The 18,527-nt window shown below is 45.7% G+C and overlaps 1 protein-coding gene across 1 annotated transcript; it reads left to right on the forward strand.

Annotated features, from left to right (window-relative positions):
* The first annotated feature begins 981 nt into the window (after positions 1-981).
* Positions 982-17,374, forward strand: WFDC1 (WAP four-disulfide core domain 1). Its single transcript, XM_056862834.1, has 6 exons — positions 982-1,116; positions 11,001-11,196; positions 12,754-12,837; positions 14,869-15,009; positions 15,840-15,881; positions 17,296-17,374. The coding sequence occupies exons 1-6, from the start codon at positions 982-984 to the stop codon at positions 17,358-17,360; spliced, it is 663 nt and encodes a 220-aa protein (XP_056718812.1). The 3' UTR covers positions 17,361-17,374.
* The last annotated feature ends 1,153 nt before the right edge of the window (positions 17,375-18,527 follow it).

Below are 18,527 nucleotides of genomic sequence, written 5' to 3' on the forward strand. Positions count from 1 at the left end.
GTCACCCAGTAAAACTGATAGACAGTAGATTGGTGGTGGAAAGGGCCATCCCGTACTTGTCAGTGACTATTAGTCATGGTAGCACCGTGAAACCTCCATGTCCTCAGGCAGTATACCTTATAGTAATGAATGCAGGCACCACGGGATAGTTGTCACCTTCATGCCTTTCTTGTAATCTTCCCAAGAGCATCTTGCTGGCTGTTTTGGGAAGGCAGTTGCAGAATTCACAATGCAGACCTGTGCAAAATCAGGTCAGTAGCCTTAGAAGGGTACAATTCTGCATCAGATTGTGCTGCAGAGGAGGCCTTGGTCTGATGATCCAGTAGGTCTCTTCTTATATTCTTAGTTGCACTGCGCATAGAAAGACCCCCACCCCAAACCTCACAAATCAGCAACTGGAGAAAGTACACAACAGCTGTCATACTGCCCAGTCTGGTCTAGGAAAGTGTGGTGAAACTCCTGCCCAGAATCAGCCGTGCCTGTTTCTCGAAGACCTTTATTTTCGACTTCCCCCCTTCCCCATTACAGCAGCCGACATCTGATCCTCTCTCTCTCTCTCTCTCTCTCTCTCTCTCTCTCTCTCTCTCTCTCTCTCTCTCTCTCTCTCTCTCTCTCTCTCTCTCTCTCTCTGAATGGGCCTCTCTAGGAGTGCCAGATGTTGAAACAAAGGTCTAAAAATAATCTTTCCATCTATCTTTCCAGGGACAAGCTCGGAACAGCTGCAAGATCAGAGAATCTGATCAAACTTGGAGCAAGGAAACTTCCAGGACAGACCTCGGTAGCAGAACTAAGGCTTTGGACTTCCTCTCTCCGTTTTCGTGTTAAGGATAATTGTGTAAAGACAAGAGCGGTGTTTTCTCACTAGATAGTTTGGACTCCTTTTCTCCCCCCGGGGAAAGCCGAAGTGAATTTGATCTCTGACGTCCAGATTGGGAGTTCTGATTTTAAATGTTCATGTCGAGAAGTTCGTAGTTTGTTGGAATGCGGTGCAAATGGCAGTTCTTCACCAGGCTTTTTGTCGCAACGGCATGTCTCTTGCTTCTTTCCCCCTCTTTGGGATTTGCAAAAAAACTTTGGAAACGTGGTCTTCACCTGAAGCTGGCAGAGAAATATGATGTGAGTATCAGGCACATGTCTGAGCAAACCCAAGAAAATTGCCGGAATTATAGTTTAGGAACTTGGGGAGGGGAGGTGTAAAATCACAATTGATCCTGTGAGAAACTGTCTGGGACTCCCTATGTCTAGGGGAGGATTTCTTGATTCTGAACTGCTAAAGCAGGCTGGATTTTTATAAGCCTTTTCACTAGCAAAGGATGGGTAAGAGTTTCATTTTTTTTTCTTTTTTTACAATCCAGGCTTAATCCAGTTTTCTTGGGAATCAGGGATCACTGCTAAGACCCTGCTCATTAAAAAAATGTTTTTTTGGGGGGGGGGGCTAGCGCTCAATTCCTCTGAAGGACTACAGACTGACAACAGAGCTCTTGCACGTAAGTAGACCGGTCCTGCTACATTTCGATCAGATCTGAGCGTCAAAGGCAAAGTTCTCATCTGGGAGGGGCTGGTCAGGATGAAATGGAGGCATGTGCAGAGTGTGTGTGTGTGTGTGTTTGTGTGTGTGTGCGTGATTACGGTCCCCTCTTGTGCTTTTTGGGAACAGGAGGGGTCAAATGTCTCAGGGGAAAAGGCAAGGATTCCTGGAAGGTTGAACAGTTAAGATAGCTCTTTGTCTACCTGTCCTTCTTGTATATTAACTCCTGATTAACCGCATTGTAGATGGGGGTTAAACTGGATAAGTCCTAGCATAGGATAATGATGACAGGCTGGGAAGTCTCTCATTCCAGTTTCGCCAAGCTCAATAGGTAACCTTATTCAAGCTTCCACCAATCTCACATCTGAAGCTGGAAGAGGGAATAGTAACAGTTATACTGACCTACCTCACAGGGTTGCTGTAAGGATTGCCGAGACAATGGCTGCGAGGTGCTTTAAATTCTTTGTGTATATGCTACCTCTTAGAATTTCTGTTTTCCCGACTTCCCTGCAATACGGGAATAATGATCATCCTACTTCAGCCAGCGTGGTGTAGTGGTTAGGAGCGGTGGACTCTAATCTGGAGAACTGGCTTGGTTTCCCCACTCCTCCACATGAGCGGCGGACTCTGATTGGGAGAACTGAGTTTGATTTCCCACTCCTCCACATGAAGCCTGCTGGGTGACCTTGGGCTAGTCGCAGTTCTCTCCGAACTCTCTCAGCCTCACCTACCTCACAAGGTGTCTATTGTGAGGAGGGGAAGGGAAGGAGATTGTAAGCCAGTTTGATTCTCCTTAAAAGGTAGAGAAAGTCGGCATATAAAAACCAACTCTTCTTCTTCACAAGGCTGTTGGAAGAAGTTCTGTGTTAATTGATGTGCAGTGTTCTCACATGCACAATATGCACTATGGATATTCTTAAATATTGCAACTACTCCAGGGTCTGCTATTCTAAAAGGTTGTCTATCTTTGCCCCTCCTTTCCTAGTCTCTCTGTCTCTCCCTCCCCCCCACCTTTGCATTCTGGCTCCTGGAGGTTTGTCTGGACAGGTGTTCATTAAGAGAGCTTGTTCAAGCCTGCTTCCCTCCTTCTGTGGTGCCTTCGGGGTCTTTGAGCAGAGAACAATCTGTGGGGGCTCGGATAGAGGTGGAACACGCTGAGCTAGCAGGGCTCATATTTCTCTGGCACTCCCATCATTCCTCTGGTGCTTTAGAGGATCGGGGCAGAAGGTCCAACGTGCACAAAATCCTAATTCTAATTCCGCATCTTCTGAACGCCGTTTCGGCATCAGGGTTCAGCCGCCCTCGCGGGAAGCTGGATAGGAGTTCATTCCCAACTCATTGTGTTAATGAAGAAGAATGCCTTTGCGTTGGAGTTAGGGTTGTACAAAAAAGAAATTGGGTAAATTTCGGGTTGGGGTTTATTGGGCCTGATCTTTTCGGTAAACCCGGAAGAAGCCGAATACCCATACCGTTAAATTTATATTTTGGCTTTATTTCCGGCTGATTCGGCGATCAGCTATCCAGCTTCATCTTTGTTCCCAGGTTTTGTTATTCGATAAAACCGAAACACGAATGTTACCGGGACGGCTAATTTCGGGTTTATTTTTGGTCCGGGTTTATCAATAGGCACAAGCCTAGTTAGAGTTTTCTAAATTTCTTTTTGCCGAGGGGGCACTCTTTCCCCAAATTTACATGGGAGACACGGTGAAAGAGTGTCCTTTTAGAGGACGGAAGAGCAAGAATTACACACTCTCAGACGAGACGGTCCGTTATCTCTCTGCAAGACCCAGCCATGATTCAAAACAAGCCAGTATACAGCAGTGATGGAGACAGCCTGGCGTCAACCGCACCCAAGGCAGAGATGCAGCAAGATCACTTTACCTAATGGAAGCCAGTGGAAAGGAGACATACAGAGATACAACAGGCAGCCTCCTGTTTTAACTTCTTCTGCATTATGAACAAATTGAATGAGGTGTACGGAAACCTCCTGCCCCAGCAAAAGGCCAGTGCAGTAAATCATGCAGAGACAGGATGGACAACCTCTTGCTGTGTGTGAGCATGTGTACCAATCTGCTCAGTTTCAGAAAGATTGAATGAAACAATCATGGCCATTGCAAAGATGCAGCAGAACCTGATTGCAAGATGGCCAGGCCAGTAAATCATGCAGAGATGCAGCAGGCAGCCTCCGTTGTGGACTCACAAGAGCCTTTTTTATTGCAACATGGTAGCGGTTCTTTCTTCGGCCATTACGCTTAGGATTGTGCTGGAGAAATCGAGCGATATGCACGCAAACCAGGCCAAGGGCTTTGATTCAGACACTGTGCATGGGGAACAACATGGGTTCAGCCAGGGGTGGAATCCCCTTTTCCCAACATTCATCAGCTGCCCCCACCAAACTTCAAGCAATCTTTACAGAGAATCTCCACTCCAAACACTGAGGGCTACTCTTGGCTAAGAAACAGAGAAGAAAGCAAATGTGTATTGAAATTTTCATTCTCTAAGGGGCCTCTCTGGGTGGCTACCATTCTCCTGTGTATAAGAAGGAGAGTTTTTTAGGGTTTTTTTTAACACTGACAGGAACCAAGTGGGATTTGGTGGGGTTCAGTTCTCGAGAGAGGAAACTGATTACGAAGCAGGTGGAAGTTGAAAAGGCCAGAAGTATTGTCTGAGGCTGAAAAACGCAAGGTCTTTTTATTGGCGTTTCCTTGAAAGCGCCTTTCCCGGTATTGTTCGCAAGAGCCATCTAGGACTACGAGTGCAGAAAGGGCAAGAGAGATTTCTTTCCTTTGAATTCGCCTAAGCCTAGACCTGGAGCTGGCCAGTTCGTCAATCTATTTATTGAACAACCTCTAATAATCCAGAACATCTGTAGGGAGAGAAAAACATCTATTTCAGTTAGCAAAACTAAACATATATAACCTAAACCAAGAGTATATATTTTGTATAAGATTTCTCTTCTCAAGCAGAAAAGGAGGACCAAAGGCTGATTGCGGGGGGTGAATTATAATTAGGGTTGCCAGGTTGGGAAATACCTGGAGATTTTGGGGGTGGATCCCTAGGAAGACAGGGTTTGGAGAGGGGAGGGATTTCAATGCCATAGAGTCCAATGGCCCAAGCAGCCATTTTTTCCAGGGGAACTGATCTCTGTTGCCTGGAAATCAGTTGTAATAGCAGGGATCTCCAGCCATCACCTGGAGGCTGGCAACCCTAATTATAATGGAGTGCTAGTTAGTTTTGTAGGCCATTAGCAAATTTGTGGAGCCAGGTGTGTGTAGGGTTGCCAACTCCAGGATGGGACATTCTTGGGGATATGGGAGTGAAACCTGAGCGGGGTCTCAGCATGTTATAATGCCATACTGCCCAGCCTCCAAAGCAGCCATTTTCTCAGTGGTGGCTAATCTCTGCTGTCTGGAGTTGTAATTCCAGATCTCCAGGCCCTATTTGGAGGTTGGCAAACCTACCTCCATACTAGAGTTGCCATGTCCCTTTTTGCCACCAGTGTGAGATTTTGGGGGCAGAGCCTGAGGAGGGCAGGGTTTGGGGAGGGGAGGGACTTCAATGCCACAGAGTTTCAATGGCCAAGTGGCAATTTTCTCCAGGTGAACTGATCTCTTCGCTGGAGATCAGTTGTAATAGCAGGACTGAGACTAGGGTTGCCAGCTCCAGGTTGGGAAATACCTGGAGATTTTGGGGGCGGAGCCTGAGGAGGGCAGGGTTTGGGGAGGGGAAGGACTTCAATGCTGTTGAGTCCAATTGCCAAAGCGGCCCTTTTCTCCAGGGGAACTGATCTCTATCGGCTGGAGATCAGTAGTTAATTGCAGGAGATCTCCAGCTAGTACCTGGAGGTTGGTAACTATATCTGGAAGTCAGTGGTTATTCCAGGGGATCTGCAGGCCCCATCTACAGGCTGGCAACCATAGGTGTGTGCCCACCTCTGCACATGGGTATTTGGCACTGTTTTGCTTTCTGTGGACAGCGAGATCAAGAATAGACACATGCAGTGTGCTGGTAGGAATGTTTGCTGCAAAGCCAGTGTGGTATAAAGGATACAGAATACGACCTTGATAAATGAGACCTGGGCTCAGTTCCTAAATATGCGGTCAATTAACATATCACTGGCCAGCATTATTTCTCTCACATGGTCCACAAAAATTAAAACAGATATCTGTTCTGGTTGCCTTCTACTATATCTTAGCCTAGAGGGAAGACACAACGGAAGCCAGGTTAGTGTGCAGATAAGACAGACTAGGTGGGCAAAATGCCCATTCGCTCAAGGGCATGTTCTTTCTGATAGTTTTTGAAAGATTGTTAGTTTTGGTAAGATGTAATCCAGGTGCTACTGAGCTGGCAAAGATGCTGGGGATTCCTTTTCTAGTGGGGCCCTCGCATCTATTGCAGGGGGAGGAAAGCAAAAAAGGGAATCTTGCGACTCCATAAAGACAAACAGATTTACTGATGCAAGGGCATCAATCAATTGATGCTCAAGGGCAGCCCTCTTAGCTTGTAATAGTAGAACATAGAGTTGCTAACCTCCAGGTGGGGCCTGGAGATCTCCCTGAATTACTACTAGGGTTACCAGCTCTGGGTTGGGAAATACCTGGAGATTTGGGGGGGGGGGAGCTTGAAGAGGGTGGGGTTTGGGGAGGGGAGGGACTTCAGTGGGGTATAATGCCATATCCACCTTCCAAAGTGGCCATTTTCTCCAGCTAGTACCTGGAAGTTGGCAACTCTAATTCTGACACATTTTAAAACATTGTAAAGCATTTTAACCAGCTGTAATTCTCTAATTCTAGGAAATATGGGGGAAGGAAGGATTAAGGATGAAATCAGACAGGACCGAATAGGGGGCAGAGGAAAAGGGGGGAAAGCGAGGAAAGGAGGAGAAAGGAGGAAGGGGGGAAGGGGAGGTCAGTGCTCTGATGATACCATTGCTGTCCTCAGGAAAATTGGGAACTGCACAGTGGTAGATTATTGTAATTCATATATGTAGCAGGCTCCTGCAACACGCCTGTCCAATTTTGTTGTGTGTGTGCACATTCTTGGGAGAAAATCTTCAGAACTGGCCATCTGTCAGCTCTAATGCCAAAGACTTGAATTTTTTGAATGCACAAATATTTCTTTGCAACAGCACATTTTTTTCCTGGAACTGAACAACTGCTTTTTTCCTGGAATTGCACAACTGTAAAGGTCCTGCTAGAGACTGACTGAAGTTTCATTTCGTGCTGGTGATGAAGCGGGCTCTGGTCCACAAAATGTTCCGGAGTTCGTAAAAATGCCACGCGGATTACACATCTGCACGGCCATTGGTTTAGCCACAGCCGCAGAGCTTGAAAAAATTTTCAGAGTTATGGTACAGAAATGACAATAAATAAGAGCATCGCCAGCCCAGGGTTTTGGGTTGCCGACGTTGGAGAACTGCTGAAACAAACAGTTGTTTTTTGCAATTTTGGCTTAGCAGTTGCAAATGGAAGGAAGCCATCTCTCAGGACCCCTTGGGTGTAAAATTCCTGACTAATAGAAACGCAGAGCCGCATAATTAAGTTCAGTCGCAAAACGTTGCAGTCTGGGAGTCTCCCAGTTTGGTTCTGTGGTTTTAAGCCTGCCTTCACGATCCACATCTCACCAATAACATTCTTACCCAAGGGGAAGATTTATACTTGCAAAGAACTGCCTTGAGACCGCTTGCTTTTCATAAGGCTCTTAAAAGAATGAAACCATTTGCTGTTCATCTTGATGGTATCCTCCCAGAAGAGGCGGTAGGGTTGCCAGGTCCCTCTTCGCCACCAGCGGGAGGATTTGGGAGCGGAGCCTGAGGAGGACAGGGTTTGGGGAGGGACTTCAATGCCATAGAGTCCAAATGCCAAAGTGGCCATTTTCTCCAGGGGAACTGATCTCTATCGACTGGAGATCAGTTGTATCAATCAATCAATCAATCAATCACGTTTTATTTCGATACAATATCATCTCTGAATAAAAATCAAAGTTAGCTTAAAATAATAAAATAAAATAATAAAAGTTGATGATTCTGGGAGGGAGTGTTTTGAAGAAGAGGAGGAAAGATCTTCTATGGGGAAGGTTTTCCATTAGCCGTTTATGCGATCAGTTGTAATTGTGGGAGATCTCCAGTTAGTACCTGGAGGTAAGCAACACTAGGCTCCAGGTACTAACCCTAGGCTCCAGGTACTAACCATAGGGCTCCAGGTACTTGCTGGAGATCTCCTGCTATTACAATTGATCTCCAGCCGATAGAGATCAGTTCACCTGGAGAAAATGGGTGCTTTGGCAATTGGATTCCATGAAGTCCCTCCCCTTGTCGCGGTTCGGGCCGTTAAGTGCCTACACTCTTAGAAAGGACCCCTTCCTGAGAAGGGATATGTTATCTTATTCAGCGAGACACCACTAGACCGGAATCAACGGTTCCTAGAAACTTGTTATTGCTCCTAGGACATCTCTTGAACACGCCAATAAATTTATAATAATGGACAAGAGTAGAAGTATATAAAAAACACATTTATTTACATTATATAATATATGCTTTTTGGTTGCAAAGCCTTAAAATATCATATAAGGATAGACATCATTAGTCTTAAACATGTTTATGTAGCAAGTAATCATTCACATTCTCTATGCCTCCATAAAGGAGTATTTTAGTCAGAATATACTCATAAAGTATCCTTAGTGCAATGCACCTTCATTCAGAATATAAGGTTACAGAAATCCTGTCAAAATATGGTTAATTCTTAGGAGAAAGATTTGGTTAGAAGCATCCTAACTTAAATCATTCAAAACATCATAACATTTTTGTACAGAAGACACACTATACATTGCTGTGTCATCTGTATCATCTGGAGTCCTCTAAGAATCTAAGCTCTATGAGAACATATGAAGTTATCTCAGAGTATCTGTATTTGCTAAGTCTTGAATCCTTTAAAGACTTCTATTAATATTCTTAACTGATCATCATTAAGATCAGGCATTGTGTATGTACATGCTATGCATGCTCTTTCTAGTTTTAGACAACAGTGCTGAATATATAAATACTATGTGTTAGCTTAAAGCTGTTTACAGTCTCTTTGACTGTGCCAATCTGTGTATGTGCATTGTGCATATATCACAGAGTACAGAGAGTCTCCTTTCCCTTCTCTGGTCTCTTGCTCTGAGGAGGTTCAGAAGTCCCTCTGTTAAGTAGAGGACGTTCTGACACAATCTCAGAGGTCTAGCTATTAGCCCTGTGTTCAGGATGCTTCTTAGCACTGGTAAGCCAAATAGGCTTAGTTTGTAAGAATCCATAAATCTGATGGACTCTCAGTGTTCCAATACATGGAAAGATCACTGCACTTAGATTCCTATTCAAAGAATAGGAATTCTAAGGGTCTCTATCCTCTTCTAGGAATAGAGCAGTCTCACAAGAAGACTGTAAGTAAGATATGTTGAAATATCCAGATCTTGATACTTCAAGATATCTGAGAACTACTGTCCACGCAAGGACAGAGTTTCAATGTTTTACATCTCAAGCCTTTTGAGATGGAGAAGTGTCATTCCAGACAGCTGCAGTCTGTCAGTCATAACACTCTAAAAGTGCTAGCTGTTCTGCAGCTGTATTTATGCTGTTTCTAGACCCATTAAGAGTGTTCCTTTATCCCCTCTTCCTTATCCTTCAAAAGGGTACCTTTATTCTCTCTTATCAGATACCAGGAGCTTAGTGGCATCTGCTCCTGTCCTCTGATATCTTATTGTCCAAATATGGACATCCTTCCCTTTCACTCCTCTGTGCTTAAAGTATAAACCCTCATTTCTGAGGTACATGATCACGTTACATATTTAATTTCTATACCATCCTCTTCGTTAGGACAATACGCATTAAATGAGACTACTTAGAAATCTGTAGCACAACGTTTAACTATATAACTCATGAAACACAATTATTGTTTACATTTGTCATTTTGTAACATCTTTTAGTAACTGACAGCCTTGGGCAGATTACAGAAGAGCAAGTAAGCCTGTTACTCTTATCTTTAAGAGAACTTAAATGCCTCAATAGCACAGTTTCAGCTATTGAGACCTTGAAAAGGCCAAGTATTCTGACATCTGGCAACTGAGTCAGAAAGGTGACTTTTGCACACTTTATGGACAAAGTGCTTTACGCTGCCCCTTCAAGGGAAGGTGCTCAGCTCTGCCCCTTCAAGGACAGATCAGGGTAACTTTAGTAGTTAGCTTTGATAGAGCTAACCTTGAGCTAGCCTGTCAGCATGACACAGAGCTAGCCTGTCAGCATGACACAGACTTTCATTATACATTACACAATCCTCTATAGTGGCTCAGTTTGCACGATGTGTTTAAGCTCTATATGGAATTAATTCTGCACATGTTCACAAAATACCATGATCATGTCAGAGACTGCTACACTCTCCCCAAACTCTGCCCTCATTAGGCTCCACCCCAATAACCTCCCACTGGTGGTGAAGTGGGACCTGTCAACCCTAGGTGACCACCAGGCCCTTGGATGGCTTTTCAAAGGACAAAATCTTGGACAAGGGGTTTGACGGGAACCATTTCATTCAAAGCCCCTGTGTACTGGGGCAGTCTATCTATGAAAACTAGATGCAGATGAGAAATAACAGAGGCAGGCTGGCATTTCCCCAGTGTGGTTATGAGCACTCAGAGAGAACCTGCCGGGCACTACAGAAACTTTGCAGTAATTCCAGCGTGGTTTCTCCTCGTCTGTGCAGGATATTTCAGACATGCTGTTTTTCTGTCATATAAACAATACAATCTTCTGCGTAGGTTCCTCCACTTCTCTGCCCCGTGTTCTTTTGCTGTAACAAGCCGCTGGATATCTTTCCTCATGCCAACGCTGCTATTAAAGCGCCTCTGAGCAATTTGAATTCCAGGATTAAGGAAGACTCTCAGCTGCAGAGACTTGCCAACGGTTGGGAAACCGGAAAAGAATCCAAAGGACGCAGGTGCCGAAATGTCAGGCCCAAAGGAGCTTTGAAACACACAAGCGAGCAGTTTGGGTCTTCGGGTTTATCGAGGACCGCAGCCCAGACAAAGAAAAGAAAGGCTTGGAGCAATGTTGCAAGTTTAAAGGAAAGTTTTCTTCATTTTGCAGGGTTGCATTTATTTTATGGATGGTCCCTAGGTAGACCTGGCTGCATATTGTTGCCAACTGATGCCATCTTCTGGATCATCGTAGTATTGCAGAAAATGCTCCAAATCCAAGAAGGCAATTAGCAGCTCTTTTCAGGTGTCAAACTATATTCCCAGTTATGGATATTATTAGATTTAGAAGTTTGAGGGTTTTTTTAAAAAACACGCATTACTGAATTTGCAATGTTTACACCTAACTCTGTTCCTTAAAATACAGATTTTTTAAAGGGGAAAAAAAATCAAATTTGACATGAAAAGTTCTGGGGGTGGGGGGACGACCAATAGTCATCTAGACTGAACCTGCTTTGTGTCTTTTTTCAAGGACTACGAGTACCCCCTTCATTCGCATGGTGCACCCTACCAGAAGAACGACCGCTGTCCGCCTCCGCCGCAGACTCTACCAGACGGAGCGTGTGAGGTGCCCGGGTGCCGCTCGGATTCCGAGTGCGAAAGACACAAACGTTGCTGCTACAACGGGTGCATCTACGCCTGCTTAGACTCTGTGCCACCACCCCCAGGTTCATTATCATTATTATTATTTAAAACATTTTTATTTATTTAATTTACTCACTGTTTTCATTGGGGCCTCGCCCCCCCTCCTTTCCCCTTTATCTTTATTTTTAAAAACCCCTTTTTTCCCTCTGCAGTGGCTGGGACTGAGCTGCCCGTGTTAACATGACACATTAAATGATGCAAAAATTACACAGTAGGTTCTTGGGTTCAGCGAGCTATACATAGTAGTATGGAACACAGTCGCTAATAATTTTTCCACGTCACTTTGTGAATCATTTAGCACAGTGTAACTCTACTGCCAGAAGAGAAAAGCCCTCTTGAATAATTCAGTTTTGCGTATTTTGCAGAAAGCCAGGAGAGGGGGAGCTTTCCTGACCTCTTCAGGCAGGCTGTTCCTCAAGGTGGGGCTGGCGAGCGAGTAGGGTTGCCACTTGCCAGCTCCAGGTTGGGCAGGCTTTGGAAAGAGGAGGGGAGGCTCCCCCAGCCTCTTTCTGGCTTGACAGGCCAGTCACATGCTTGTTTACTTCCAAGTAACTAAGCCCAGAAGGTTTTGCTCTCAAGAAAGCATGCATAGAATTGCAGACGGCAGCTTTTAAACTAGCAATGTTAATTCACGTTAGGTGTAGGAAAGAAATTAAATACAAAATTGACCGCAAAAACTAAATGGGTGGTATGACCTAGTGGTTGGCGCAGATCGGTAGTTGAAGATTTTAAATGTATGTTTAGAGTTTTATTGAATGCATTTGGTTTTATATATGATATGTATATTTTGACGGATGTGAGCTGCTCTGAGCCCATTTTCGGCCGGGATAGAGAGTGCGGTAGAAATCTAAGAAATAATAACATTAAGTTCAAGGGACACTTTGATGCCAGCAGGACATGAAGGTCAGTGTCAGGCAAATCTGATTGTCTACCCCAAGACACATTCCAGGGGGCAATCTTTTGCATTGTCCTGAACCCACTGTTTGGAAACTCTGCCCAATCTATCGATGAATATTTTTGTAGAGAGAGTTAATGAAGGAAGATACTTCCTTTCGTCTTACAATGTGTGTAGACTATAGGATTATGCATGGAACTCGGTGCTGGGAATAAGAAAAAAGGCAGAAGGGGTCAAAGCGAAAGGCATCGCAGCATGTGGAACTCAGCGCCACATGATAGGTTTTACTCACCACTCCCAGGAATTATTACAGAAACACACAAACACAACACCGAACTGGACATACTCATGGAGGAGAGGGGTATTCATGGCTATTAGTTAGAATGGATACTAGTCATGCTGCATACCTATTCTCTCTAGTATCAGAGGAGCATGCCTATTATTTTGGGTGCGGTGGAACACAGGCAGGATGGTGCTGCTGCAGTCGTCTTGTTAGTGGCTTCCTAGAGGCACCTGGTTGGCCACCGTGTGAACAGACTGTTGGACTTGGTGGGCATTGATCTGATCCAGCGTGGCTTTTCCTATGTTCTTATGTTCTAACTGCTGGGTCTATTGATTCAACCCAGCTTTCCTATTTCCTCTTTTGCCTTTGTCCACCCTTTCCGACGATGTGGTTTCTTTGCAGTTTTGGATTGGCTGGTACAGCCCAAACCACGCTGGCTGGGTGGAAACGGCTGGTTACTTGATGGACCAGAAGAAGTTTTGCAAGGTATGTTGAGGTCAGAAAAACATGTGAATCCTTTGGAAGGTCCAAGTGATTGACTGCCACCATACAAAGGGCAGCCAACAACCAGAATGAAGTTTGCAGAGGCCCTGGGTAGCTGATTGCTGAAGGTGTCCTGGGCGGAGACGTGACTTTGGAACTGGACAGAGGGATAGGAAGGAAAAGGGAGAAGAGAGTGGGGACTCAGAGGGCCAGTGAGAGAGGTTTAGCAGTCCAGTGTCTGAAGGACGGGGGTCAGGGGGCAAGGAGCTGTAGGGTTGCCAGGCAACCAGCAGGAGAGTTGTGGTGGGGTGGAAATATCCCGGGAGACAAATTAAAAAAGAAAAATAAGACCCGTGCGACTTACTGGAAATTGTGATCATAAGTTCCTGGCGATTCCTAGAGCTACCTGGAAGTGACAAGGGAACTTCTAGCAATTGACAAAAACTCGATGGTAGGATTGCTGTAGAGCGTCTGGCAATTGCTAGAGCTACCCTTCGCACTTCCGGGTAGCGCTAGATATCACTAGGAACTCTATGGTCAGCACTTCCTGCAAGAGGGCAAGGGGTTATTTTCCTTTGTAATTTCCCCCCAAGGATGTTCACACCTCCGTCCTTTGACTCCATTTTCTGCCTGCTGATGAGCCGAGCACCGGCGGGCAAGGGCTGCAGCTGGTTGGAGATGTCCTGCCATAAGTGGACAAGTGGTAGAGTTGACAGATACCAGGAAATGGTGGGCAATTGCCCGCCAACTAAGGGGGCCGCCCGCCGCCCCTCAGCTGGCTGGTGGGCGGCAGCAGAAAAGTCTATGGTTTCCATAGAGTTTTTGGAGGAATGTGCTAGAGCGTCCCTGTCACTTCTGGGTTTGCCCCGGAAATGACGTTATTGCACCGATCACACACACCCCAGCCCCACCACAACGATCTCTCGCCGGTGGCGAAGGGAAACCTGCCAGCCCTAGCAAGTGAAATGCCTGTATTACTGTATTAATTCCCAATGACAATAACACAGTAGGAGGTTGGGAGTTCAAAGCAGTTTGTTTATTGGGCCCAATAGACACACCAGGTGAGGACTGCCCCAAATGCGGCAGGAACAATTCACACACCAGAAAAAAGGATTGCAACAACGTTTATAACTTCTGGTCAGGAGTGTTACAAAATATGTAATATAGTGCGTACAGACACAAAGACCCAATAATGGCTACATTTGGATGAGCAGATCCTATCAGTGTGGTTTTGAGGTGTGGATTTAGGTGGCCATAGGATCTCTAATGGAGAAACGAAACTTCACACTCTTATCTGACACCCCTAAATCACTGCCTTGGGCACCATTAGGGCGGCTAGCTGTACCAGGCCTGCAAGGATGATCTCACTGGCACCTGATCCGTAGTGGATGCCAGTTGATGCTAACTCAGTGATCACACAGGAGTGAACAGGAACCAAAGAATAATACTTGACCCCTTATACATGGGGTATTGCCATTATATATGTGTGCAGAATATGGTATTGTGCTAGATGCTAACCCTTATACCCTGGGCTTAGCATCTTTATAAGTGTGAGTATGCGGACTGAGTATAAAAGCATACATTTCCAATAATAATGAAGATTATAGGCATTACACAAGTGGGACCCCTAAGCTGTAAGTGGGACCCACAGGAGCCAGCGGGGTGTAATGGTTAAGAGTGGTGGTTTGGAGCAGTGGACTCTGATCTGGAAAACCGAGTTTGATTCCCCACTCCTACACATGAGCGGCGGAGGCTAATCTGGTGAACTGGATTTGTTTCCCCACTCCTGCACACGAAGCCAGCTGGGTGACCATGGGCTAGTCACACTCTTTCAGCCTCATCTACCTCACAGGATGTCTGTTGTGGGGAGGGGAAAGGAAGGTGATTATAAGCCGGTTTGAGTCTCCCTTAAGTGGTAGAGAAAGTTGGCATATAAAAACCAACTCTTCTTCATCTATGCACGAGAGCTTAGCAAAAGAAAATCACTCCCAGAGCCAGTCAGCTTTGCTTGCTAGTATGCTGTTTGTGTTGCAGCCGAGGCATGCAGCACCACCGAGGATGGGGAGGAGCCCCTGCACTGTCCGACAGGATATGAATGCCACATCATTAACCCAGGCAATGCCGCAGAGGGCATCCCCAACAGGGGGCAGTGTATCAGGTTACGGGGAAATTCAGGTACGTGTGCCAGCATGTGGGAGCTGAAGCATTTTTCTTTTTCACCTGGGTCTGGGTTCAACACTGGGCTGGGGCCTTTGGCGTGGGCATGGGTTTTTCCATGCAGTAGAAAGAAAGTTGTCGTCATCATTCCCTCTTAGGGCTGCCAGCTTCCAGGTCTGGGTTGCCAACCTCCAGGTACTAGCTGGATATCTCCTGCTATTACAACTGATCTCCAGCCGATAAAGATCCGTTCACCTGGACAAAATGGTCGCTTTGGCAATTGGACTCTATGGCATTGAAGTCCCTCCCCTCCCCAAACCCCACCCTCCTCAGGCTCCACACCAAAAAACCTCCCACTGGTGGCGAAGAGGGACCTGGCAACACTATTCCAGGTGGAAGGGGCCTGGAGATCTCTCAGAATTACAACTGATCCCCAGACAACGGAGACCAGTTCCCCTGGAGAAAATGGCTGCTTTGGAGGGTGGACTCTAGGGTGTTTTACCCCTCCCCAGGCTCCACCCCTAAAATCTCCAGGAGTTTCCCAGCCTAGAGTCAGCAACCCCATCCTGCATGTACTTCTCGCTTCCAGACACTAGGTGTCTGTGTAACTGTTCCACAGAGCACATGATGAATGGTTTGGGTCTCTAGTCTGCTCAATACTCAGATCTGTCCCCGTCCTTTCTGGACGATTGTGGGACACGGAGCTCCTTCAAGGCCAGGTGAGGCCAACACCCTGCATTTGTCATGGCTTTGATGCAAATGGGCCAGTTAAAGTACAAACAAAGCGTAGGCGGCTGTTAGCCAACCAGGTAATGATTGCATTGTGGCTTGTCTGTTGTTTTCCCCAGATGGGCGGAACCTGCAGCCTAAGTATTACAAGGAATACTTGGGTAAGACACCGGCATTCGGAATTGTGATGAATTCAGTTTCAAGGCATGTCTGCATGTCAGGTTGGATCTAATGCACACCCAATCCCTTTATTCAAAACAGATCAGGGGCAAGTTTATGTATGCAGTGCCAAGGGATGATTTGCGTATACAGACAGGTGTTGGCCGATAACCAAGAACGATGCTTTTCAGTGGCCAGCCACCGAGTCCTAAGCGATGGTTGGCTTTTGAAAAAAGATGACTAACGGGAGAAGCGGGAAGGAAAGGTAGCATGGTTTAGCCCGATTTCGTCAGACCTTGGAAGCTAACCAGGATTGGTACTTGGATGGGGGACCACCAAGAAAGACGCTGCAGAGAAAGGCAAGGGCAAGCCCACCTCTGCTTCTCACTTGCCTTGAAAGCCCCTTGCTGGGGCCGCCATAGGTCAACTGCGACTTGACGGCACTTATGTAGGTAAGGGGGAAAGCTGACTGAGGCTTATAAAAGTATGCATCACGTAGGTTTTTCACCCCCTTTGAAAGGGAAAGTCCAACTCTTGGGCTCTCTTGCTTATCCCCTTGAGGGGCCTTTATGTCATATCTTCGTAGAGATTGTAAAAATGACTTACCGTTTTATTGACTGGCCCTTCTCATCTTCCGGCTATGCGGTAAGCTTCACTAAAATATATACCTCTTTTATTTTTGACAACCAATCATGTATCTTAGGGGAAGTTTTCTGATTCCACTGCCTAGCAAAGACCATTCTAGCTGCAGTTAACATTTGTAACACTACTATCAAAAAATTATGATATTAATAGTGTAGACCTGTTAAGGACAAGAACCATTCAAAGAATGGAAATGTCCATTTTATAATAAGATATAGTTTCAGGTAAGTGAAAAGGGGCTACGGATGCAGTGTTGTAAAGTATTTTATATGACTTTGGCCATTTTTGCATGGTCAATTTTGATGTTCGCTCAAAGCTTTTTTAAAATGCGACTTTAAAAATACCTATTCACGGTCCCGATGCAAAAGGAGAAATTCCACCCCCCCTCGCCTGCTCCTTCATTCCTGTTTGCATAGCCATTAGCATGTGCATAGCTAACACGCCTCTGTTGTTTTACATGGTTCCTTGAGGGGGATTCTTCACGGCAAACAACAAAGGTCACGTTAAATGGGCTGTTTAGTAATGCGAAACAGGTATGCGCCTGCTTTGCAGTCACTTCCAGAATGACTGTTCAGCATGCAAAATTCAAAAAAATATGTGGGGCAATTCAGCCTGGAACGCATTGCTAATTACCATGCAAAAATGGCCAATATGTGATTATGTGACTATTTGATTTTAGTTTATGCATATATTTATTGTTGGCTGTCCATTTTTATTAATAAAACTTTTTTTGGAAAAAAATAATAATCTTCTGGCTACGTTGCTATCTTACAGGAAGCAGCTCCAATAACGTGGTGGGTTTGGGTTACGTGAAACAACCGCAGAAGCACCTCGGCTGATTCCTGCAAAGTCCCATAGAGAATGCTACCGATGGTTGGCCTTCGGTGTGAAAATACCTAATGACGCATCTGCTCCTGTTACCACCACTGGGCCTTACTCACAACCCCTCTTGTGCACTCGATTCTAACTTGATTTTTGCACCACCCTCTGGAAGGACACCATCTCTCCTCTTGACTTGACCTCCCCGCTTCTCGCTTTGGTCTGACCTTCTCTCTCCTGGCTTCTGTTTTTGTCTCCTGGATGACCTCAGGGCTGCTAATCCAGTCGGACGCCTTATCTTCCTACCACACACTCTCCCCCACTCTATGTTTTTGTTAGAGTTTCGTCCCACCCAAAAAACCCAGCTGGGATTCTGACAAAGAGAATTGTTCCCTGGAAATACAGCGATAGATAATATGAGCTTAACACCCTGTTCCCCTGTCTACAAGCAGAGGCACTAAGCTGCCTTTTCACTTGCTACATACATCACGATAAAGTCCTTATTTTGGACAGAGTTCTCCTGCCTTTTAAACTAATCTTTTCACCATCATTCACAAGTCATTAATCTAACATTTCCAGTGAGTAGTAATATCGTGCTGGGAGAAGGAGAAGAGTTGGTTTTTATATGCCGACTTTCTCTACCACATAAGGAAGAATCAAATCAGCCTACAATCACCTTCCTTTCCCCTCCCCACAACAGACACGCTGTGAGGTAGGTGAGGCTGAGAGAGCTCTAAGAGAGCTGTGACTTGCCCAAGGTCACCCAGCTGGCTTCATGTGGAGCAGTGGGGGAAAAAATCCAGGTCACCAGATGAGCCTCCGCCACTCAAGTGGAGGAGTGGGGAATCAAACCCGGTTCTCCAGATCAGAGTCCACTGCTCCAAACCACTGCTCTTAACCACTACACCACGCTGGAGGGAAGGCCGCATGGTATAGCCCAATCTCATTAGATCTCAGAAGCTAAGTTCTTGGATGGGAGACCACCAAGGAAGGCTCTGCAGAGGAAGGCGATGGCAAACTACCTCTGCTTCTCACTTGCCTTGAAAGCCCCTTGCTGGGGTCACCATAAGTCTACTGCAGCCTGACGGCACTACTCACACAGAGTAATATTTTACTACTTGTAGGGGAAATAAAATAAAAGCATGTTGTCCGTCGAGGGGCTAGCCTGTTTATCAAATTCTGTCTGT

The sequence above is a fragment of the Euleptes europaea genome, chromosome 17 (genome assembly GCF_029931775.1).
Source record: "Euleptes europaea isolate rEulEur1 chromosome 17, rEulEur1.hap1, whole genome shotgun sequence".
In the NCBI taxonomy this organism is placed as follows: domain Eukaryota; kingdom Metazoa; phylum Chordata; class Lepidosauria; order Squamata; family Sphaerodactylidae; genus Euleptes; species Euleptes europaea.

What these genes read in the sequence shown, in the direction of transcription:
- WFDC1 (XM_056862834.1), top strand. Translation starts at nt 982, where the DNA reads ATGCGGTGCAAATGGCAGTTCTTCACCAGGCTTTTTGTCGCAACGGCA. An exon ending in CTCTGTGCCACCACCCCCAG is followed by an intron (nt 11,197 to 12,753) that starts GTTCATTATCAT and finishes GTTTCTTTGCAG; the next exon opens with TTTTGGATTGGCTGGTACAG. An exon ending in GTATTACAAGGAATACTTGG is followed by an intron (nt 15,882 to 17,295) that starts GTAAGACACCGG and finishes GCTATCTTACAG; the next exon opens with GAAGCAGCTCCAATAACGTG.